The sequence below is a fragment of the Pagrus major genome, chromosome 6 (assembly GCF_040436345.1).
Source record: "Pagrus major chromosome 6, Pma_NU_1.0".
Lineage (NCBI taxonomy): Eukaryota > Metazoa > Chordata > Actinopteri > Spariformes > Sparidae > Pagrus > Pagrus major.
Genome location: NC_133220.1, coordinates 465,209 through 487,708, shown reverse-complemented (window position 1 = coordinate 487,708; position 22,500 = coordinate 465,209). Strand labels below are relative to the sequence as shown.

At 46.8% G+C, this 22,500-nt stretch overlaps 4 protein-coding genes across 5 annotated transcripts in view; 1 reads left to right on the top strand and 3 right to left on the bottom strand.

Moving 5' to 3' along the window:
* Positions 1-1,110, bottom strand: part of LOC140998388 (transcription factor HES-5-like) — a 17,209-nt gene extending 16,099 nt beyond the window's left edge. The window contains exon 1 of the mRNA XM_073468662.1: positions 920-1,110. Within this exon, the coding sequence (XP_073324763.1) occupies positions 920-1,043 (124 nt within the window). The 5' untranslated portion in view covers positions 1,044-1,110. The remainder of the gene's footprint in view (positions 1-919) is intronic.
* Positions 1,111-3,814: 2,704 nt separating this feature from the next.
* On the top strand, positions 3,815-4,171 carry LOC140997588 (achaete-scute homolog 5-like). Its single transcript, XM_073467536.1, has one exon. It carries the CDS (start codon positions 3,815-3,817, stop codon positions 4,169-4,171), a length of 357 nt encoding a protein of 118 aa, XP_073323637.1.
* Positions 4,172-5,382: 1,211 nt separating this feature from the next.
* On the bottom strand, positions 5,383-12,875 carry ppp1r15b (protein phosphatase 1, regulatory subunit 15B). Its single transcript, XM_073468106.1, has 2 exons — positions 9,997-12,875; positions 5,383-7,554 (listed from the first exon to the last, which is right to left on the bottom strand). The coding sequence occupies exons 1-2, from the start codon at positions 11,920-11,922 to the stop codon at positions 7,342-7,344; spliced, it is 2,139 nt and encodes a 712-aa protein (XP_073324207.1). The 5' UTR covers positions 11,923-12,875; the 3' UTR covers positions 5,383-7,341.
* Positions 12,876-14,390: 1,515 nt separating this feature from the next.
* The window catches only part of pik3c2b (phosphatidylinositol-4-phosphate 3-kinase, catalytic subunit type 2 beta), a 44,512-nt gene continuing 36,402 nt past the window's right edge, over positions 14,391-22,500 (bottom strand). For both annotated transcript variants that reach the window (XM_073469110.1, XM_073469109.1), the window contains 4 exons: positions 19,282-19,357; positions 17,632-17,738; positions 17,149-17,277; positions 14,391-16,601 (listed from right to left, as the gene is read on the bottom strand). In XM_073469110.1, the coding sequence (XP_073325211.1) occupies positions 16,410-16,601; positions 17,149-17,277; positions 17,632-17,738; positions 19,282-19,357 (504 nt within the window). In that variant the 3' untranslated portion in view covers positions 14,391-16,409. The remainder of the gene's footprint in view (positions 16,602-17,148; positions 17,278-17,631; positions 17,739-19,281; positions 19,358-22,500) is intronic.

Here is a 22,500-nt window from a genome sequence, read left to right as displayed (position 1 = left end):
CAACCAACAACAACAACCAACCAATACCAACCAACCAACAACAACAACCAAACAACAACAACCAACAACACCAACCAACCAACAACAACCAACAACAACAACCAACCACAACCAACCAACAACAACAACAAACCAACAACATCCAACCAACAACAACAAACCAACAACCAACAACAGCCATCAGAGACAGGTGAGATAGGTGAGACAGGTGAGACCATGAGCTCCCTGGTGGAGGTACTGCAGTAAATGTCAGACCTCATGTGAACCACATGGAGGAGAGAACACTTGATGTCAGCTGTTGTTGTTATTGTAGTTCAAACGTTGTGGCTGTGATATTTAGTGATTTTAAATCAAGTGTAATGTCGTCTCAGCAGTCTCAGTCTCTACCTCCACTCACATGAAGAACAAGTGGTCTGAACGTTCAGGTAAGACAGCAGCTCAGGTTACAGGTGTGTGTATGTGTGTGTGTGTGTGTATAAACAGTCATCAGTGTGTGTTGTGTGATGAGAGGCTGACAGGAAGGGTGTGTGTCGTTGACGCCTTTCATCTGGAAATGGAGGATTTAGGAAGAGGAAACTGCAAACACTCATTTTTATGTGTCGATGCTCTTTGATGTTCCTCACAGCAACCTGACGTCTGGACACACTACACACACACACACTGCACACACACACAACATACACACACTACACACACTACATACAGTCTACACACACCACACACTCCACACACTGATGCTGGACACTTCAGTGAGTTTCCCTCGGAGCAGTGAGTGTATTTCATCTTCCATCATTTCATAAAGCTCAACAATCTCATGTTTTGTATTCATGACACACCACTGCTCTGTGTGTGTGTGTGTGTGTGTGTGTGTGTGTGTGTGTGTGTGTGTGTGTGTGTGTGTGTGTGTGTGTCTCGTTACCTGACGGCCCATCACACACCTGGAGGGGCGGAGCTTCAGCATGTAAAAGCAGGTAAAGCGTCAGTGTTTCATCCTGCAGCCTCAGACAGGAGCAGCAGCATCTGAAGGTGAGACAAAGAAACATCTCATGACTCGTGAGCAGCCTTCACACAGACACACACATCGATCTGTACTGTGATTACTCTTCTGAATACTCGAGTCATCAGATGTTTCATTAATTACAATATATTTTCATCATCAGCTTGATTGATTTATGAAGAATAAACAGCCTTTACTCAGACTGCAGCTCTGTGACAGTAAACTGAAGATCTGCGAGACGTCTGAGGACCAAACACCGATCAACAGTTCAGGGTTAGGGTTAGGGTAGTAATCAAAACAGTGGTAGTAATCGTTAGTTACAGCTCGTTTGTTTGTTATTTGTAATCAGCTCCAGTTTCCAGTTTTAACGTCAGTTTTTATGAATGTGTTATTTTCAGAGATCAATCAGGGTGGAAGTTACTCAAGTTACTCAAGTATAATTATGAGGTATTTGCACTTCAATGGAGTATTTCCTTGTTCTGCTTTATATGTCCACTCCACTACATTCTGAAGAAAAATACTTTACTATTTACTCCACTACATTTATTAGATAAAGTTAGTTACTAGTTGCTTTGGAGATTACACGTTGCATCAGAGCCACAGTAGAACATTTACATTTTTTTTTATCATCAATCATAATAAAAACAGTGATTGTGATGATCAGCTGACTCACTGTATACAGTTTATACATACATGTAAATATATGGATCAGTTACTGTTACTGATACTTTGATACTTCAGTACATTTAACATCACTGAATCTAAAGATTAATAACAGGAAGTCAATTTTGAGGTATTACATTTTGAAAATGACAGATTCTTTGTGAAAACTGTCTTCCTGTCATTAACGTGACGACTGTAAACATTCTGTTCAAATGATGCTCAGAGTCTCTGTGACGTCACTGACATCCTGACCTGCACATCAGAAAGTAATCAGAGTACAGCTGCTCATCAGTGAGGTGACCTGAGCGTAGGAACAGACGAGTCTTCAGCTTCATGTGGTGAAAACATCAGGTTTAGTTACATCTCCTGCTACTTTATCTGATTACTTTAGTTACTAGTTACTTTACAGATTACACGCTGCATCAGAGCCAAAGTGGAACATTTTTAAATCAATTGATTTGCTCATCAATCAGATAAATAAAACAGTGATAATGAAGATAATCAGATGAATGTTGACTACCAGAAGTGATAATCGATTGATCTGAATGGTTGTGAGTGATGAGGTCATCACTGACGTCTCAGTGTGAAGTTAGTTTGATGTTGGATATTGGACAGACATTCAGCCCGGAGACACCCAGCAGTGTCGGCAGCAGGAGGACGGTCAGCTGATCACTGATCAATAAATGACCCTGTTTGATTGATTTGCAGTGAAACTATGTTTCTTCATGCTGACTGGATGATATTAGTGACAATTATGATACAAACAACAATAAAGTGATGATGATGTCACTGAGCAGGACACGGTTTACTGCTTCTTCTGTTTTAGATCAATATTTATTCATCCAGTTATTGACACAATTAAACATTGGAGTCAGAATCAATCACTTTATTATTGTTCGCATCATAATTGTCACTAATATCATCACGTCTGTCCAACATCCAACATCAAACTAACTTCATTGCGGCACGTTTCAGTGTGTTCTTGAAGGCGGCAGGAAGCTGAACCCTCACAGCTGACAGCTGATGTCACTGCCCCCTGGTGGTGCGGCAGACCAACACCACAACGTGACTGAGGTCAGAACAGAAGCCATGTTGGCTCCAACAGTCACTGTAACTGAAGTACTTTTACTCGAGTACTATTCATACAGCTGACTTTCACTTTTACCAGAGTAATATTTAACACAGTATCTTTACTTTTACAACTGATTTATATAATCATATAATATAATGTCTTTATATGAAAAGTAACTTATTACTTTACCTGACAGGTTGATGTAGTGAAGTAAGCACTGAAGTGAAAGTACAAAGCAGAAGAGAATTAGATGTCTCAGGTGTTGTCTCAGGTGATGTCTCAGGTGATGTCTCAGGTGTTGTCTCAGGTGATGTCTCAGATGATGTCTCAGATGATGTCTCAGATGATGTCTCAGGTAATGTTTCAGGTAATGTCTCAGGTGATGTCTCAGATAATGTCTCAGATGATGTCTCTGGTGATGTCTCAGGTGTTGTCTCAGGTGTTGTCTCAGGTGTTGTGTCAGGTGATGTCTCAGATGATGTCTCAGGTGATGTCTCAGATAATGTCTCAGGTGATGTCTCAGATAATGTCTCAGGTAATGTCTCAGGTGTTGTCTCAGGTGATGTCTCAGATAATGTCTCAGGTAATGTCTCAGGTGATGTCTCAGGTGATGTCTCAGATGATGTCTCAGATAATGTCTCAGGTGTTGTCTCAGGTGATGTCTCAGATAATGTCTCAGGTGTTGTCTCAGATGATGTCTCAGATGATGTCTCAGGTGTTGTCTCAGGTGATGTCTCAGATAATGTCTCAGATGATGTCTCAGATGATGTCTCAGATAATGTCTCAGGTGTTGTCTCAGGTGATGTCTCAGATAATGTCTCAGGTGTTGTCTCAGATGATGTCTCTGGTGTTGTCTCAGATGATTTCTCAGGTGATGTCTCAGATGATGTCTCTTGTCTCTGTCCAGGTGAGGACGATGAGGCTTCACTGAGTTCTCCGCTGCTCCTCCAGGTGTGTTCCAGGTGTCAGGTCACATGATGAGCTCCACCTTCTCTCCGTCCTCTTACCTGAGCTTCAGTTTGCCTCCTGCTGCTGCTCACTGTGACCACGCCTCCGTCCCCTTCCTCCTCTACCCCTCCAGCATGGACCCTCTAAAGGGCCCCGGGCCCCCGCTGCTGCCCTACCTGTCCCCCTTCCACCACCACGGACACTTCAGCGTGTACGAGTGTCCCTTTGAGCCGGCGTTCATCCAGAAGAGGAACGAGCGCGAGCGTCAGAGGGTCAGGTGTGTGAACCAGGGCTACGCCAAACTGAGGGAGCACCTGCCGGGACAGAGTGCCGACAAACGTCTCAGCAAGGTGGAGACGCTGAGGGCCGCTATCAGGTACATCAAGTACCTGCAGGGCCTGGTGGAGACAGGCGACGGTGGACTCAACTCATCTCCTGGACCAGACTGTGGACGACACCCTGAGGGACAAACACATCCAACGTCCTGCTGAGAAACACCTTCAGACTGTCTGAGGGACAAACACGTCCACCGTCCTGCTGAGAAACACCTTCAGACTGTCTGAGGGACAAACACGTCCACCGTCCTGCTGAGAAACACCTTCAGACGGTCTGAGGGACAAACACGTCCACCGTCCTGCTGAGAAACACCTTCAGACGGTCTGAGGGACAAACACGTCCACCGTCCTGCTGAGAAACACCTTCAGACGGTCTGAGGGACAAACACGTCCACCGTCCTGCTGAGAAACACCTTCAGACTGTCTGAGGGACAAACACGTCCACCGTCCTGCTGAGAAACACCTTCAGACGGTCTGAGGGACAAACACGTCCACCGTCCTGCTGAGAAACACCTTCAGACGGTCTGAGGGACAAACACGTCCACCGTCCTGCTGAGAAACACCTTCAGACGGTCTGAGGGACAAACACGTCCACCGTCCTGCTGAGAAACACCTTCAGACGGTCTGAGGGACAAACACGTCCACCGTCCTGCTGAGAAACACCTTCAGACTGTCTGAGGGACAAACACGTCCACCGTCCTGCTGGACTGGAACTGAGAAACTACAAGAGAATTTATAACACAGACAACAACCAGCTGAGACTGAATCATTTCTATATGAATAAATTATAATAATTATTATAATTAAACTGCAGCAGCAGAATTTACTCTGATTACTTACGATGAAGCTGAACAGATATATGCTAACATTAGCATGCTAACAAAATAGGCACATTTACCATGTTCACGTTCTAAGCTGAGCATGTTAGCATGCTATTGGCAGTGAATCCTGATTGGTTCACCCTGATAGTCTTACTCTGAACTAACCAATCTCTCTTCTCAGGCCTAAACCCAACCAATCAGAGGCAGAGCAGGGCAGGATAACCTGACGATGGCGCTAGATGAAAAGACAGGAACACCAGAATTATAACAACTTGTAGCAATTGCTGCTGCTAACGTGGCTAAAGGCTGAACACAGTGCAGCAGTGACACTGGTCGGCTGTAGGTGGCGCTCAGAGTTCACCTGCAGATCAATAACATCAGGATCAGCTGCAGCAGAATCAATGCTTTCTGTCCCATTTTAAATTATGACCTTTTTATTATTTCTAAGCTTAATTTCAGACATTTCAAGGCCCTGGAGACAGATTCAAGGCCTTGATGATCAGTGAGGACAGGATGATGTAGAGAGAAGAAGCACTGGAGCCAGTGTGATCATTAAATATTGATTTAATATTTGTCATATTTAGCTGTGAGGAAACAGAATGAGTGAGGATGCATTAGAAAAATAAAAATCACAGAAGCGTCTGTAGTTTCATCTTCTGTCTGAATCTGTTCTTTAATAAATGTGACGTTATTGATCACCAGACATCAGCTGACAGACACGATCAACACTTGAACATCAGTCTGACGTCCTGTGTTGGAGTGAACTGGCGTCACCGTGAGACCGACAGGACAAGCGCTGGAGCTCAAGTCCTCGATCCTCTGAGGTTTCTCACGTCGATGTGACATCTTTAAGGTTTAATGTGAACACTGAAGCTGAGTGAGGACGAACACCTGAACACTTTCAGGACTCTGAAGAGAACCAGCTGTAACGTCCTTCTGATCGTTAGTCGACTACTTGACCGACACATTTGTTGTCTCGTTAGTTTCTCTGTAAAGTCACGTCTCTGCTGTCAGAATAAAATGCTGCTTGTTTTTAATAAAGTCCAGATGTTAAACCTCTTGATGCTCAGTTCTCACTGCTATTTCCCCCAAAACATGAAAAGTTCACCAATTATCAAATTCATCTTTTTAGTCATTTATCAAGCAAGAATGCCAAAAACAGTCTCTGGTTGAAGAGTTTTGCAGCTGTTTTTCACGTTTCTTGAATAAAGTCTTCGTCCAGTCGACATGTTGCTCCGTCTTCACTTTAACCCTCAGAACCCCGAAACCACCAGCTGACCCGTTCATCACAGCCAGACACTGAACAACTAGAACTACTGTCAGCTTTTAACATTTCCAACAGTCCTTGAATGAATCATGAGCTGAAACATGATCACATGATGAACTATGAAGAAACAAACACTGAGCAGTCAAACCTTTGAACCTGTGACATCATCACTTCCTGCTGCCAAAGACGTCTTTTAAATCATTCTGACATCATTTTGTTTAATCTGAAGATTAATGAAACTCATTTTTTATATCGTCAGAGTCGGGTCTTCTTCTTCTTCTGGTGTTTAGTGACGCTGCTGCAGTTTCCCGTTTGTCAGAGACGAGTCGTTAGGGGCAACACTTTCAGCTCAATACTCTGGTGTATTGATCCTCAGCGATCGAGTCTGAGGATCATTTTCTACATTAATGAGATAAATTCATGCAAATCAATCAAACACTGACACACGAGCGATCTTTGGCTTTCAAGATTAAAACTCAAACACTGAATCAAATCTGTTCAACATGACGGACGAGTCACAAACACGCTGCTGCTTCCATCAGAAACAACCGATCGATCAGTTCTATTGATCTCAAACTGATTTCATCATCACTTCAACTTTTCTTTATGTGAATATTAAAATATATATTTAAAGGCTCCATGTTGATCTTCAGGAGCTTCAACTGAATGAGACAGTGATGTGCAGATTAACAGATAATCAATATATTGTTCAGTCACAGAAATCAATCAGCTCGACAGTGAAGAAGAGACCTGATTGGTTCCTGGTGTTCTGACATCACAGCTTCTGTCCTCAGTGTGGACGACAGCTGAAATTATCCAAATATCAGGAAAATCAGCAGAAACCGATGGATTATCAATCATTAGTGATCAATCATCGACTCGTTCAGCAGATTCATCTTCACACTCGTCTCTGCTGCCGAGTCCTGACATGTCTCATCTCCTCGTGTCTCTGATGAAGACAGCAGCTCGTCTGTGACGTCAACATCAACTCAAACCCTGCAAACGTAAAAGTCAGACATGAAACACTTTGAGACGAACACAGTGAAGCTGCAGGCTTCACATCAAGAGTCCGTCCTGAAGAGACCCTGAATCGTGTTGGACGAGTCCACTGAAGCTGCAGAGACAGACAGACGAGGACTGAAGTGAGTCGTGAACAGTCTGTCCACCTGCTGTCTGTACAGTCACAGTTCTCATGTCCTCAGTAGGACACGTGTCCTCTGGGAGAAGACAGGTCGTCCTCAGTTGTCCTGGACGTAGAGAACGGTGAGGCGGCGGTACACCAGGCGGCGGTGCTGTGGCTGCAGACAGAAGGCGATGCTCTGCTCCACCTCCTGACAGCGTCGCAGGAACCTGCAGCGGTCCCGGGCCAGCTCCTCCCAGGGGCCCCGCCGGTCCTCCTCCTCCTCGCCACAGCTGGCGAAGAACTCCTCCACATCGTCACAGAAACGAACCTGACGGGAAGAAGAAGAAGAGTCCCGGGTCAGTTCTGCTGGGGTGATTCTGACAAACAGACCTGTTGACTCGTTTACTGACGCAGACGAGGACGAGGTGGTTTCAGCTGTTGAACATTTATTTATAACATTTTACTGAAGAACATCACTTCAGTTATTTTAATGTTAACTGTGACTGTAACCAATCAGAATGCTGCATCAGCACATTCTTAAGAAGTTTATTATTTTTTTGACAGAAAAACGCTGAATTTCATCCGTCTGCCTGATTCAACCTGAAGGAGCGTCTGCTGAACACTGTTCAATATTTCAGTCTCAAAGTGTCTGAAGGTCTCCATCATCATCGTCTTCATGTTAAAGCAAACAAACTGCTTATTAAAAACAAACCATGTGAAGAGTTGAGACAGTCTGCTGTCTGTTTAAACCACACGTGTGAAGACACGTCGGACATTTTGTCTCCTGTCCAGTTGTTTGTCTCTGACATGATCCGACACAAAAAGCACCAGTTGTGTGTCGATTCAGAGATCTGATGCAGATCAACAGCAGATTAACTTTAAGTCTCGTTTAAATTAAGACTTTAAACTGAGTCTGTAGTTTCCACTGCAGCCACAGGAGGCAGACACGAGTCCAACAACACCAAACAGTTCATATCTGATTGTGACCTGCTGTCACACCTCCACCTGTCGCACCTCAGAACAGCAGACACTGATCACGAGGTCGTCCTGACAAACACTGAGCTCAGTACGTTATTAACAGGTTTATAAATTATTGTTTCTGTAAAGAATTATAGAAAATAACTTGAATCTTTTCATGTCACCTCTTTATATTACACCACATTATGGGCAGTGGTATCAATAAGAGTATCGAGTCGGCTGGGCGATAAAACGATCTCCATCATTTTCACGATACCGATGATAAATTTACATTTATTTTCGATAGTTATTTTTGAGTCTGTTTTCCTTTACCTAGAAAACGCTACACCAACAGCCAATCACACAGCAGAGAAACAGATGCCCGTGGTTGATGTTTCCGGCCCCTCCCACTCACAACACCTCAGAGTGACGTCACCACCTGTGGGTCGAGCCGACACCAGACGATGAGCGGTCCGACCAGCGACACCGAGTGCGAGGAAACTGCGAAACACGAGGAATTATTATTATTTGGAAATAGTTCGGCTACCTGAAGTCTGACAAAGCACAGACCAGCATTAGATGCTAAATGTGTCGGCGACCCGTCCTCAGCAGAACTGGAAACACCACCAACCTCCTCCATCATCTCACAAGGTACCGTCCCAAACAGTACTCCCAAAGTATGAGTTAGCGCTGTCATGCTAGCACCAGCCTCCCCTCAGGTAGCCAGCAGCCCATCCCACTGCTGCTACTAGTCAAACTTCAGCTCAACCAACAGGTGCCGCTGCTTTTTCAGACATTACCCCACATGAGCAGAACCCGAAGCGATACAGACAGAACCAGCGCAGTGACGTCCTGTATCGATCAACACATGATGCCTATAAGCACGGTTAAAAACCAGCTGCACGCAGAGTGAAGGGTGAAGTTAGAGCAGCTCAGAGACGTCACCACATCAGGTCTGACAGAACAGGACGCGTTAAAGCTGAACTGAACCAGCTCAGGAATACAGCAGCAGAACATCCTCAGCTTTACCTTTGATTTTACTGTCTTTAATCAGTGTTCAGCTCAGTAAACCACCTCTAAAATGTTTCAGACGCGTTTGAAACAAGCAATGTGTTGTATTTTATAAACCATAATTAACCTTCTGGTTTGTTTTGGGTTCTGTCCCAAGGAGAATACTCTTAAACATTCAACATTATTATCGTTAAATATTCTGTATATCGTGATAATTATCGACATCGATCAATATAAAAAAACATATAGTGATAACTAGAGCCCGACCGATAAAGGATTTTTAAGGCCGATACCGATACAAATATTTGGTGATTTAAAAATCCGATATTCCAATATATCGGCCGATACATATAAAAAAGCCACAAGGAAGACACAGGAAGTCGCTCTGATGTCAGTGTTTCCTGTCTACACGCCGTCACTGAACACTAAGTTTACTCCTCCTCCTCTTCATCATCACCAACATCATCATCATCATCAGAGACCTGAAACACACTTAGTGTTTGGACATCACTCACAGTGACGCTGACTTCTACCAGGTTCATTCAGCTTCTGTCCTCAGTGTCAAACAGTTATTGATCGTCAACATATTAAGAAGTTATTTCTCAAAAATGATCTTAAGTCACTTTGTCCAAAGTTTGTTTTGGACTCAACAAGACATGAAGATGTTGGAGGGACATTTTTAATGTGTGGATGTTTTTATCTAAAGCTTGTTCACAGACCTGAAGAGGAGGTGAACTCATGAACAGTGACGTAGCTTCAGAGACACACTGAGCTGTGGAGTGAAAGAAGAAACCAGACTGACCTTCTTCATCGTCGTGCAGCTCTGCGAGGACGCCGACGGTTCAGAGAAGCCACTGTCCAGCCTCTCCTCCGCCTCCTCCTTCCTGTACCTGGGTGGAGATGCTGGGGTATGTTGGGGGGAGTGAGAGGGAGTCTGGGAGGCCTTCTTGGCCCTGGTCCGGGCCCGGGGCCCTGCCTCGGCAGGCCCTCGAGTTCTGAGTGGGGCCTGGAAGTTAAAGGGGCTGTAGGGGTCGGAGCAGCTGAAGGAGGTCCACAGGCGGAGGCTTTCTGCTTCGTCCACCTCACTGGCGGAGGTGGAGTCGTCCCAGACGTCAGGACCGGAGGGAGGGGAGGAGGAGGTGAGGGGAGGGAAGGAGAGAGGGAACGTGGTGAGGTCGGGGGAGGAGGCAGGGGTGGACTGGGTGGAGGAGGGAGGTGTGGAGGAGGTGGGGATGGTCCTGGGCTGGGTGGTGCTGGTGTGCAGGCGAGCGGTGAAATTTCGGGGGTTGTACGGGTCGACGCTCCGGGACAACGAGCTCCACAGACGCTCGGCCTCCGAGTCTGCCTCGCTGTCGGACTCTTCATCGTCATCTTCATCGTCATCTTCATCGTCAGTGGAGTCGGACAGGTCAGACGAGCCCTCGCTGTCAAAGCCATCATCATCCTCATCACTAGACTCTGATTGGCTGCTGTCGTCGTCGCTGCAGGGGCAGCCCATGATGAAGGCGATGGCTTTATTCTGGCACTGGGGGGGGGGGAGCTCCGCTGCTTCCTGTCCATCCTCGTCCTCCTGCGTCTCCTCTTCTTCGTCCACCTGTCCTGATGAAGACTGTCCGTCCTCACACGTCTCCTCCTCCATGTCCGTCTCGAAAGCTCGAGCGTCGGTGGGTTGGGACTCCGGCAGCGGCTGCTCTTCGCTCGGGGCCTTCACCATGAACAGCTGGCACATCTGGACGTGTTCCTCCTCCAGACTGGAGTAACCATTGTCCTGATCAGGGGTCAGAAGTGCCACCTCACTGCAGGCGGCGGCAGCTCCTGAACTGCTCAGGTGGTCCCTGATGTTGAGCCGCTGGTCTGGCGTGGACCCCTCTGTGTTCTGGACTGTTTGAAGGCCTCCATTGTTGGCCGGCTCCTCTTTGTGCTCAGTCGCTCCAGCGTTTTCTCCCAGCGTCCACTTGCTCGGGACAAACACACCGGGGGCTTTTGTCTCAGCCGCCGGTTGTTGTGGACAAAGCCGTCCTGTCAGGGTCCCGTCCTCAGCCCAGGACAGATCTGACAACAGGCCCTTCCGTGAGCTCTCCTCGCCTCCCCAGAAGCTGCCCCACCACGTCCTGCTTTTACCCCCACTGCTTGTCCCGGGGTGGCTCTCGGCCTCCGTCAGCCAGTCCTTCCCTCCTGTGGGCTTCATGTGTTTGATTTCCTGATCTGACACCAAGCTCAACCCAACATGACTGAGAAAAGTCCTGACAGAGGACCCGATCTGAGCCTGCTGGCAGAGGTTTAAGTCCATCTCCTCTGCACTCTGGATGCCCAGCTCCCGGAGAGAGTCAGCGGTCAGCCACGGTAAAGTGCTGCCGGGCTCCGGCTCCAGCAGGCCGGCGGCTCCGTCGTGCTGACACCGCAGGTAGGTCAGGTGAGGAGCCGCGTGCTGCGTCAGCGGCATCATGTCGTCCAGCTGTCTCAAGAACTCCCGCTCTTCATCCACAAAGTTGCTTTTCAAGTCCGTTCTGGTCCAACCGACTCGTGTGTCGGACCGGGCCGGTGCTCGGGCTCTTCCCGGCAGGTACTTCTGTAGGAAGGACACCGCGGGCCTGGAGAACACGGAGAGTAGGCCGATCCACGAGCTTTCCTGACTGTCCAGCCCGGGAGAGGGCACTCCATGCCCGGTCGGAGAGGACGAGCTCTGCCCGCCGGATAAATGTCCCTCAGCGTTCATACTTCTGAACATTCCTTCAATAAAAGTGCAAAATGTGAATAATGTGACATCACCTGAGCAGCACGGCTCCCCGGCTGTCAGCTAGCTTCAGGTTAGCTGCTGTCAGCTAGCTTCAGGTTAGCTGCTCCCCGGCTGTCAGCTAGCTTCAGGTTAGCTGCTCCCCGGCTGTCCGCTAGCTTCAGGTTAGCTGCTCCCCGGCTGTCAGCTAGCTTCAGGTTAGCTGCTCCCCGGCTGTCAGCTAGCTTCAGGTTAGCTGCTCCCCGGCTGTCCGCTAGCTTCAGGTTAGCTGCTCCCCGGCTGTCAGCTAGCTTCAGGTTAGCTGCTAATGTGACAGCTGTCAAACTGTGTGCGGCTCCGGTCCAGGCTAACACCACCAGCTATTAGCGCTTTCCACTCAGACACATCCAGACTTTTAGTGAAACATCTTCCCCTCGTTTTACTCCACATACCGGTCATCACAGCCAGTGGACACCCATGAAATATCGTCCGTAACTCCGGCGCGCTCCGCGGCGTTAGCGCTCTGCTGAGAGCGGGGGTTTGACTTCTTTCTTGTGGAGAACTTGGTGAAGACGGGGACGGAGCTGGAGGACACGGAGAGACTAAACAGGCTGGACTCCTGGTACAAGGGAAGAACCCGGTCTGAAGAGGACAGAAGAGCCATGTTGTCTGCTGTGAATGTCCGTGAAGAGGCGGCGGCGGCTGGAGGACTCCTGCGGCTTCACGGCGGCCGGCGATGCTAACGGGTTAGCTTAGCAGGAGCAGCTAGCTCAGCGGTTATTTAAGCGGAAGCGACGAACATTCAAAATATTCTGAACAAAAACACCATCTGTCGGCTTCTGGCTCCAGTTCACACGGTTTTCTGTCCTTTTAGCGTCACTTCTGCTGCCTTTTCCCCAATAAAGTGAGATTGTAGCCGCCTGTCGCCTCCGTCGGTCCGTCTTCAGGCTCCAGGAGGAGATTTCATCAGAAAGTCGAGGGACCGTCGACAAAGTGTCTGCTGCTCCGCCAGGGAGCGTCGCGGTGTTACAGCCCCACGTGACGCTGCTGCGCCCTTATATAACCAGCGTGTGCGTGTGTGTGTGCGTGTGTGTGCGTGTGTGTGTGCGTGTCTGCTGCCACGTGTTTATCAGCGCGTGTCCCACACGCACCTGACTCAGTAAATATATCTATAATAACTTATATTTATTTTCCTTCAGTCACATTCAGACTCAAAATACTTTAATTCACTGACTGCAGAAGCGAAACAGAAACCAGCTGGAAGTTTCCTTTAATTGTTCCTTAAACATTTATAAATGCACATTATTAATTATTCTATTGATTATTTTTCATTGAGAGGAAGACAAAGCAAAACAAGCTCACGGCTCCTTGAACAAGAAGTTTGAGCCTCATGTTTAGTCCAAAGATAAATGTGGAGGGTCACCAGATAATTAAAGGAACATTTAAAAGACTCATCAGTATTATTTTCTTATATTTCTGTCATCACAACTTGTTTCTTATGAAATCATCACTGGACTCTGTCTCTTCCTCAGGTCTCTAAAATCCCTCAGATGAAAAGTAAAACCTGCAAAAGTCCATGTGTGTGTTCAGGCGCAGAGATCTGTGGACACGAACAGGAAACGTATCTTTACATCAGCTGTATAAAACCTCACGTACGTCTGTCCCCACGTGTCTCCTCAAACATCTCAGTCATCCTGAAACTGAAACTGAGCTGGAGTCTCACCCCGACACAGTTCACTATAAATGGCTCTCAACATGCCTCCACTCACCTGGTCTGCATAAAGGGCCAGACGTGGTTTTAGTGTTGAGGAGAAATGTTGGAAGCAAAGAATCAGCTGAAGAACAAGAAGTGTGACTTCAGACGGACCTTCAGACAGAAGAGGTGAACGCTGTTTCAACACACATTTATGTTCTCAGTTTAATGATCTGATCTTTTCTCCTGTCATCACCTGCACAGGTGGATACAGACCAACAGGTTTCATCTCTCCCTTTTAATGACGTCTGTGAAGTTCTGCTTCCTCGCTTTTCCACAGTCCTCCTCAGAAGACCGTCAGCCGTCCATTTTTTAATCTTCAGTGCTGCAAACAGACCTCAGATCCTTTATTTCAGTAAAAGTAGCAGTGCAACAACCTAAAACTACAGAAGCCCTGAGGGGCAGCTGACAGACCCGATCCGTCTTCTGTCTGAAAAGGAGGAACTTTTAAAAGATAATAATTTGGATCAAACAAAAGACGGATCGGGTCTCTCAGCTGCCCCTCAGGGTCGTGTTATCAGCTCAATGTACTGACAGTAAACACCTCACATGTTGAGAAGAGAAACTGTATCAAGGACGATGAGGGGGAGAAGTGGGGGATGTTAGATGGAAGGAGAGGAGATGAGGACAGAGGAGATGAGGACAGAGGAGATGAAGACAGAGGAGATGAGGACAGAGGAGATGAGGACAGAGGAGATGAGGACAGAGGAGATGAGGACAGACACGACCGTCTTTTTCACTTCAAGTTTATTTTGTAGTGCAAATCATACAAAACATGTTCCAAAATGAAAGGTCCACATTAATAAGAGCCTGTGAGTCACATGAAGGTCAGTCTGTACAGTACATAAAGATCCAGTTCACTTTGAACTTACATTCTGTCCCGCGGTCTCAAACGCACCACGTCTGCTTCACATCGCTCGTCTCCATCAGATCAACATGACGGACGTGATGTCGTTCTTCAGACTGTCAGCTGCAGCCGCTCACTGAACTGTGTGTGTGTGTGTGTGTGTGTGTGTGTGTGTGTGTGTGTGTGCATGTGCATGCCTCGAGTGTGTGTGTGCGTGAGTGCGTGTGCCTTCATGTGTGTGTGTGTGCGTGCCTTCGTGTGTGTGTGTGCGTGAGTGCGTGTGTGTGCGTGCCTTCGTGTGTGTGTGTGTGTGTGTGTGTGCGTGAGTGCGTGTGCCTTCGTGTGTGTGTGTGTGTGTGTGTGTGTGCGTGTGAGTGCGTCTGTGTGTGCATGAGTGCGTGTGTGTGCGTGTGTGTGCGTGTCAGTGTCGCGCTGCAGGGGCAGACTACAGGAGAGCATTCGGGTCAAAACTACAAACTACCTGACGTCAGATGTTTCAGGCGAACATTTAGACTGAAGTGTGAACTTTGATTAATGTGAAGTTTCTCATGTTTACAGTGCTGAGCAGTGATGATGATGATGACGATGATGATGATGAGTTTGTCTCTGCAGGTTCGCTCCTCTTTGTCTCGTCTACAGCGCAAAAAACACCTGCAGGACATCACTCACCTCCCTCAACCTTCACTGCAGCCTAGATTATTACAAATCTCCCAAAAAGTACAAAATCACACACAGACAGATGATTTAAAAAACAAGGAATGAAACGTGATGCGATCAGCCGGCGGGCCGAGCGCTGATCCGGATTAATAAGAGCTGAACAGAAATCAGAACAAGCCGAAGTTCAAACTGAGCCGCGTGTCGTCCGACAGGAACGTTAAGAAGCTCTCGTGCACCACAGATACAAAATCTGATCCTCATCCACACTATAAAAATATGCTGCAGTCTGCTTCCTGCGTGTACATCCACGCCACCTCAGCTACTTCCTGTTAGCAACATTAGGCTAAAGCTCTGTATGTACACTCTGCTTTGTGCTGAAATCACAACCGACACTGAAAAGAAAAGACTTCACAAAAAAACGTCCTGGAATTCTTAAACGCAGCTTTCCAGTCCTGGAAAATGTCTCAATGACTCAACTGGACGAAGGATTTCACTTCTGATCAAGTTCAAACTAAATGTTTCCTTCACAATAAAACCAACCTCTGAACAGGAAATGTGCATTTTCTTCATCATCCCTTCACTCTACTTCCTGTTGATAAAACTCAGTCAGTTTCCCAGCATGCATCTGTGTGTGCTGCCTGGAAACACATGAGATTCTCAGTCTAATTATAATTATTATGATCATAAATCATCTCTTCCTTCACAACATCAGAAATATTAAAAAAACTAAACCAGTGAATATTCTCCAAATCATTTCATCATCAGTCTGAACAGGAAACACCTCGGTCTTCTCTTCAAAATAAAGGTGTGAATCTAAACATGTCTTCATGAAGACATTTCCATTAATGGTGACTGAACTCTGCTGACACCAGTCGGATCATGTGGAGTTGGAAGAGTTTGTGTTCACACATTAGCGTTAAAGTTCATATTAGAACTGGTTCGTTAGTTGAACTCGTTAACTAGAAAGTTTAAAGGACCTGATCATGAGAATAAATCTGCCTCATTCACAAAACTGATGATTTTTAATGATAATTATTGAAATTAATTAGCAGATGTGTTCAGTTTTCAGTCGGCGTTAAAGGACGAACCTGCTTCTAACTAAACTAAACTCCCTCACACACAGAGGGAGGATCAGCCTCATGGCTTTTACTTTGAAAGGACTTTCCTTTTGTCTTCTGTCCTCATCAGGAGGACTTGTTCTCTTCTTCTCTCCCTTTAAATCCACCGATTCCTGTTTCCTGTCCGTCAGTGGGCAGAGTCTGAGCCAACGGCGCCCAGCTGGTGCCAGTCGACCCAGTGCTGACCCGGGACCAGCCTCTTCAGAGGGATGAATGTCTCTCCCAGCAGGGTGTTCTCCCAGAAAGCCCCGTCACCAAGAACCCGCAAGTGGATCACCCTCTGGTCCAGGTCCCCCCGAGGGATCCGCTCGTACACCAGCTGGAGGGTCCAAACAAAACATTCATTCAAACACTTCATTCAATTCATGACAGCTGATGATGATCAGTTTAGATCAGGACCTGAAACCTGAGACCTCCAACCAATCAGAACAGACCTCACAGCAACCAATCAGAACAGACCTCACAGCAACCAATCAGAACAGACCTCACAGCAACCAATCAGAACAGACCTCACAGCAACCAATCAGAACAGACCTCACAGCAACCAATCAGAACAGTACTATATGTTTCGACATATTTACAGTAACGAAGCTAAACTCACCTGGGCTACGTTTAACTAAGCTAGGCTGTGCTAAGCTAAGCTACAGCAGGCTGCGTTCACATTAGCTTTAGCCGTTAGCTGGAGCAGCCTGTTGCCTTTGAGGTTCATTATTTTCTCTCCAGTCAGACTCTTTCTAAACCTCCACACCTGTGAGTCAGGTGATCACTGCAGCAGGTTTCTGATTGGCTGGCAGGTGTCAGGACTTCCTGTCTGTGTGTCATAAGGTTTAACATCATGCTGTGTGTCATAAGAAGACAGGAAGTACCATCTCGTTGTAGGTGGGGTTACAGGTGCGGCGTGCTGCCTTGGTCTTCCTCTTGCTGGTCTTCTGGGGGTCTGGCAGCAGGTACAGCTTCACGTATGGGTCCGGATCTGTGCCGTCCTGCAGGGGCTGCTGCAGGAACCAGAACACGTTACTTCAGTCTGGTTCTACAGAACCAGCTGATGTTTGAGGATATCATCTTCACATTCAGTGAGAGATACTTCACTGCTCTGTTCAGGTGAGTTAATGCTACGACTGCTCAGACCTACAGTGAACGGTTAGCATCACAGTTAGCAACAACTCCTGTCCAGGCTCACCTCTTAAGGTGGGCTGACCTTTAAGGTGGACCGGCTGTTCTCGTTCCAATTTTTCCAAAAAAGTGAAATTTCATTTTCACTACAGTCACGTGCGCACACGCACGCGCACGCACACGCACACACACACACACACACACACACACACACACACACACACACAGTGACTGACCAGTCCTCGTATGTGCATGACCATGATGAAGAGTTTGTCGTTCTTGTAGGAGATCGACAGTTTGACCTCGCCGAGCTCTTTGCCTGAAGCTGGAGACCACGACAACTCTGCAACACACACACACACACACACACACACACACACACACACACACACACACACACACACACACACACACACACACACAGAGGAAGACTTCACTTGAGTTATTAGGGTCATGTTTCTGTCGACAGCACTTCTGTACAAATAAAGTTATTCACACATTGTTTTCATTATCCAGTGGACGCCGGGCCCTGGAGGCCCTGGAGGCCCTGGAGGTCCTGGAGGTCCTGGTGGGGCCAGCGGGGGAAACTCTACTGCGTATATTCAAAGAGCCGCATAACCAGGAAGTCACAAAACTATTTTGTCTTTGCATCTGGTATCTAGTTCCTCTGTAAATCTGTGTGTGTGTGTGTGTGTGTGTTCAGCTGAACACACTGATCTGATCTGAGGCTGGAAAACACTGGACTTTAAACCCTCCACTGTGTGTGTGTGTGTGTGTGTGTGTGTGTGTGTGTGTGTGTGTGTGTGTGTGTGTGTGTGTGTGTGTGCGCATGTGTGTGCGTGTGTGTGTGTGGCAGGTGTTTATCAGTGAGTGGACCAGTTAAACTTTAACAGAGCGTCACTGGACCGAGTCAGTCGGAGCTCTAACAGACTCATCTTGTTAATAATCTAACTGACAGCAGCGGTGAAACAGGAGCCGACGTGTCACAACAACATTCATGTAAATTCATCCTGCTCAGCTCACATCAGGCGTTCAGCTCTCTGAATATATTAAACCTCTTTTCTTTGTGTGTTATACAACATGTAATGTTTGAGCAGTCACATCTCTCCTGTCAACACAACCACCTCCTCTGGGCCAGTCGCACCACGCTGTGTGTCAGACAACAGAAAACACGTCAGGTTATGATTTTCTTTACTTTCCCAAAGAACGAAGGACAGAAAGAGAAGAGATCTGTGGCTTCAGGTCGTCTGCAGAGAGGATGAGCATGTGAAACTGATACCTGACCAGTTAATTACATCAACACAGGTGAGTCACTGAGTGAAGGACACCTAGTGACGGTGTCAATGTGATGACCAGAAAACAGCTGTTTTACAATGGAGTTTGGTTTAACAGTCTGTGAAGCAGAAAACTGAGCTGGCCTGTCCTCTAATAATGAAGCTTATCAACAGCATGAAGTTACACAGGAGGTGTCAGCCCGGGCCCACGGCCCCCTCAGGGCTGAGCCCCGGTTGAATGACCAAAACATGGCGCTTATTTAAGCTGATGGCTCTCCTGGTGAAGTTGACGGAGTCGAGACCAAAGGTTGAATCCTCCCTGTAGTTTTTGCTGCATGGTGTAAAATTTGTCCGTTATAAAAACTTTTTGAACCGTGTGAGGACGTCGCCTGGACGTCGCCTGGACGTCGCCTGGACGTCGCCTGGACGTCTAAAAAACTTTCATAGGTTCTCCACTGGAAAAAGACGTCTGAGCTGACGATCAATAAAGCTTCAACCTTCACACTGATCAGTTTATATCCTTCTTATCTGAGCGTCATGCTGTAGTTTCCTCTGTGTGTGTGTGTGTGTGTGTGTGTGTGTGTGTGTGTGTGTGTGTGTGTGTGTGTGTACCTGCTGGCTTGCTGGCTGGTGTTCCTGGCCTCTCATCTCGGGGCAGCGGGTGGAAGAAGGTGTAGACGAGGTCACACTGAAATGATTAATATCATTCAGATTATTGTCTTTTATTATTATTATTAGTTTTATTAATGATTGTTAATGATTTTCTTTTCTGAGTCAGAAAGGGGGGGGGGGGGGGGGGCCTTCATCTTGCCAAGTGTCTAAAACTGGAAAGACCTGATACAGCTGATCCACACCCAGTGTGTGTGTGTGTGTGTGTGTGTGTGTGTGTGTGTGTGTGTGTGTGTGTTGATATGGTTCCTGACACTGAAAACATTTCTGAGAAGCCTCTGAGTGAAAATGAAACCTGACGGCTGAACAGAAACATCTGAAACATTCAGACACACTGATACACAACATGTACACAACATGTACACAACACGTTAGGGCTGCTCGATTATGGAAAAAAATCTTAATCACGATTATTTAAACGATTATTTTTGAGTTTGGAAACATGATGCATTTATTCAGCATTTCTCTCAAAAAAATACACAAAATGTTCAAATCAAAAATAATGTACCAATATGTGTCCAACTGTTCTGCAACTTCTATAAAACATTTAATGAATAAAATAAATATACTTAGAAAATCAAATAAGACAAACGACAGGGTGCATAGCTTTAGCTAAAAAGTATCCAATGGCAGCTGTTACTTTCTTGTGCCTATCCGAATTTGACGGATAAGGAGTCGCATTATACAGTGTGTCTGAGATCGATGTCTGACTCTGCGTTGATGTCGTGGGGGTTGTGGCCTTGTCTTTGTGAGGGGTGAAATTTCACTGTGCCTCTGATGCGCCTCCGGAGGTAGTATCAGAGGTAGAGTCAGAGGTAGAGTCAGAGGTAGAGTCAGAGGTAGTATCAGAGGTAGTATCAGAGGTAGTATCAGAGGTAGAGTCAGAGGTAGAGTCAGAGGTAGTGTCAGAGGTAGTATCAGAGGTAGTATCACAGGTAGTGTCAGAGGTAGTGTCAGAGGTAGTGTCAGAGGTAGTATCAGAGGTAGAGTCAGAGGTAGAGTCAGAGGTAGAGTCAGAGGTAGAGTCAGAGGTAGTATCAGAGGTAGTATCAGAGGTAGAGTCAGAGGTAGTGTCAGAGGTAGTGTCAGAGGTAGTATCAGAGGTAGTATCACAGGTAGTGTCAGAGGTAGTGTCAGAGGTAGTGTCAGAGGTAGTATCAGAGGTAGAGTCAGAGGTAGAGTCAGAGGTAGTGTCAGAGGTAGAGTCAGAGGTAGAGTCAGAGGTAGAGTCAGAGGTAGAGTCAGAGGTAGAGTCAGAGGTAGTATCAGAGGTAGTACCAGAGGTAGAGTCAGAGGTAGAGTCAGAGGTAGAGTCAGAGGTAGAGTCAGAGGTAGAGTCAGAGGTAGAGTCAGAGGTAGTGTCAGAGGTAGTGTCAGAGGTAGTATCAGAGGTAGAGTCAGAGGTAGAGTCAGAGGTAGAGTCAGAGGTAGTGTCAGAGGTAGTATCAGAGGTAGTACCAGAGGTAGAGTCAGAGGTAGAGTCAGAGGTAGAGTCAGAGGTAGTATCAGAGGTAGTACCAGAGGTAGAGTCAGAGGTAGAGTCAGAGGTAGTGTCAGAGGTAGTATCAGAGGTAGAGTCAGAGGTAGAGTCAGAGGTAGAGTCAGAGGTAGAGTCAGAGGTAGTGTCAGAGGTAGTATCAGAGGTAGTACCAGAGGTAGAGTCAGAGGTAGAGTCAGAGGTAGTGTCAGAGGTAGAGTCAGAGGTAGAGTCAGAGGTAGAGTCAGAGGTAGTGTCAGAGGTAGTATCAGAGGTAGTACCAGAGGTAGAGTCAGAGGTAGAGTCAGAGGTAGTATCAGAGGTAGTATCAGAGTAGAGTCAGAGGTAGAGTCAGAGGTAGAGTCAGAGGTAGAGTCAGAGGTAGTGTCAGAGGTAGAGTCAGAGGTAGAGTCAGAGGTAGAGTCAGAGGTAGTATCAGAGGTAGTATCAGAGGTAGAGTCAGAGGTAGTGTCAGAGGTAGTACCAGAGGTAGAGTCAGAGGTAGAGTCAGAGGTAGTATCAGAGGTAGTATCAGAGTAGAGTCAGAGTTAGTACCAGAGGTAGAGTCAGAGGTAGAGTCAGAGGTAGAGTCAGAGGTAGTATCAGAGGTAGAGTCAGAGGTAGAGTCAGAGGTAGAGTCAGAGGTAGTATCAGAGGTAGAGTCAGAGGTAGAGTCAGAGGTAGAGTCAGAGGTAGAGTCAGAGGTAGTACCAGAGGTAGAGTCAGAGGTAGAGTCAGAGGTAGAGTCAGAGGTGGAGTCAGAGGTAGAGTCAGAGGTAGAGTCAGAGGTAGAGTCAGAGGCGTAGTATTGGCGAACCGAACCAGTGTGAACGGCGGTGCGGAGCGAGGGTGTTTCGATCTGATGGTGTTCACAGTCTGATAACTAAACAGGTCCTTCACTCAACAAAATAAAGAGAAATGTCCCACAAAGCAACGTTACAGGACCAAACAACAGTAACGTAATAACTGGACGTGTCTTTGGCAACTTATATGAGGAAAAAAATACCACAGTTATATGTGGAGAAACGCCTGTCAGCCTGTCGGTCCGACCGACTCTTCGTCACATTTCTGCCCGAAAAACAGCGTCTGTCCCCGTTTGTCGTGGTGATTCAGCCCTCCCGACCGAGACCTCAGTGAACTTTCCCCCAGAAAACAGCCTCCCTCCCCGCGAGTGACAGAGTCAGACAGCGTCCTGTTGACTGATGGCGATTATGTAATTATGTAATTTAGAGAAAAATGTAACTTGAGTGAGTGCCAGTCAGCAGGGCCGCGTTGAATGCTTTGGGGGAGGGACTGAATTGCGCGTCTCTTTCAGAAAATCTCCAGGCCGACTGTACAACGAAAAATGCCAAATAAATCCTTTCAACTCGATTATATTAGTTTGGAGATCGTTTGACCCAAAAATCGAAATCACGATCAAAATATGATTAATTGCACAGCCCTACAACACGTACACAACACATACACAACACATACACAACACGTACACAACACATACACAACACGTACACAACACGTACACAACACATACACAACACATACACAACACGTACACAACACATACACAACACGTACACAACACGTACACAACACATACACAACACGTACACAACAGATACACAACACGTACACAACACGTACACAACACGTACACAACACGTACACAATACTGTTGGAGAAGCTAA

Coding starts and splice junctions, on each gene's coding strand:
- LOC140997588 (XM_073467536.1), top strand. CDS start 3,815: ATGGACCCTCTAAAGGGCCCCGGGCCCCCGCTGCTGCCCTACCTGTCC.
- ppp1r15b (XM_073468106.1), bottom strand. CDS start 11,922: ATGTTCAGAAGTATGAACGCTGAGGGACATTTATCCGGCGGGCAGAGC. Junction 7,555..9,996: donor GCTGCACGACGATGAAGAAG/GTCAGTCTGGTT, acceptor TCTTCCCGTCAG/GTTCGTTTCTGTGACGATGT.